Genomic DNA, 1,523 nt, shown 5'->3' on the forward strand with positions numbered 1-1,523 from the left:
AGCCCTGCTTGCGGACCTGCGGCAGCCACTAGGCTCTTACAGTTTATCAGGAAGTTCAGCAAGGTGAAGGTGTTTGTTCCTTTCACTAACGCAAGGGATTCGGGTTTGTGATCCATCCGCACCTCATGCTTCTCCTTACGACTGCATTGGCTGGAGTCAAAGGAAAACCAGGAGGAAGTGAAAAGCATCAGTGCACCACAGGAAGAACCGGAGCAGTGCAATTCCGGAACTCTCCCACCCTGCCTCTGACCAATCAAGTCATTTGAACAAACCCCAAAAAACCCACGAAGCTTTACAATGATCTGGATTTGTTCTTCAAATACTAAGCAGCACCTTAAACCTCACTTCTGATTTCATTATTAAAGTCGTGAGATAAAAGCGTTTTCCAGGTTCAGTGTCTTACAGCTGGCAAGTTACGGTTACTGAATACCTATGAAGTTAGCAACTCCCACTTCTACTGTGAATTTGGCTTCAAAGAAAACATAAAAACATAAGCATTTGGAGTTTAGACCGGAAGTTTGCTTTTGAAGCGCATCCCCTGACCGTCCCCGCTCAGGGTGTGTTGCTGTGGGGCAGGCTCAGGAAGCTGAAAGGAGATTCCTCTTGGCCAAAAGCCAGCAGAAGCTGCCTGGGGCAGCGCAAGGGCAAAGGCAACCAGGGGAAAAGAGAGTTAATTGGTCCCTCTGAAACATGTACAGGTCCTCAGCAACAGCCGTTCTGGTCTACAGCCGTGTCCCTACGATGCCATGCTACTTCTACATGTGAACCTAGCCTATATAAACATGCAGCCTTTTCTTTAAAAAAAAAAAAAAAAAAAATCTAATGAGGCTTTCCAGTAAACCTGTATGTGAGGTGACATGATCAGTTTGTGACCTAACAGATGGATCTTACAAAGCTACATTGACAATTCACAATGGCTTGTCCTTCAAGAAGAGGAGCATCTAGAAATACCTGTCATAAAGAAACTCAAAAAGACACGCAGAGTCTCGATACGAAGTAATGTGAGGATTAATGTTTGGAAATAAGTTCTCAAAAGCTCTTACAAAACTTAAATGTGTACCACAAAAAGATAGTATTCAGCAGGGTTTTCCAGTGTCATGATGCGCAAGGAAAGGATACAGTTTTATAGAAATAGCATCTGGTTTCTTACGTTAAACACGGCAGTTGGCTCGTGCGTGTAGAACACGGCAGAGAAGGCTCCCCTCTGTGCTGACTTGAGCAGCGTGGTCAGGGAATGCAGGGAATGAGGCAGGACAGGGCCTATGATCTCCAAACTGAACACATCCTCGTAGGCCAAGTGAACCCTGGCTTTGGCATTTATACTTCGAGCCTGAAGACGAGAACATGTAGGATTAGCTTTTGACGCGCCATGCCCTACTTTTCATTGACTTTAAAACTGCCGTGCCACAGCCCTCTTCAAAGTTCAGAATACTTCCCGATATTGTCAGCTCGCTATTCAACACGCTGCGATGGTTTTACTGTCTTTGTAATGTCTCCTAAAACATACCGATGAAGATAGGCAC

General features: G+C 45.2%; 1 protein-coding gene across 1 annotated transcript in view; it reads right to left on the reverse strand.

Moving 5' to 3' along the window:
* The window catches only part of DONSON (DNA replication fork stabilization factor DONSON), a 13,544-nt gene that overhangs the window by 5,326 nt on the left and 6,695 nt on the right, over positions 1 to 1,523 (reverse strand). The window contains exon 9 of the mRNA XM_035896424.1: positions 1,151 to 1,330. Coding sequence (XP_035752317.1) covers positions 1,151 to 1,330 — 180 coding nt within the window. The remainder of the gene's footprint in view (positions 1 to 1,150; positions 1,331 to 1,523) is intronic.

The sequence above is a fragment of the Egretta garzetta genome, unplaced genomic scaffold (assembly GCF_000687185.1).
Source record: "Egretta garzetta isolate BGI_Z169 unplaced genomic scaffold, ASM68718v1 scaffold45, whole genome shotgun sequence".
Lineage (NCBI taxonomy): Eukaryota > Metazoa > Chordata > Aves > Pelecaniformes > Ardeidae > Egretta > Egretta garzetta.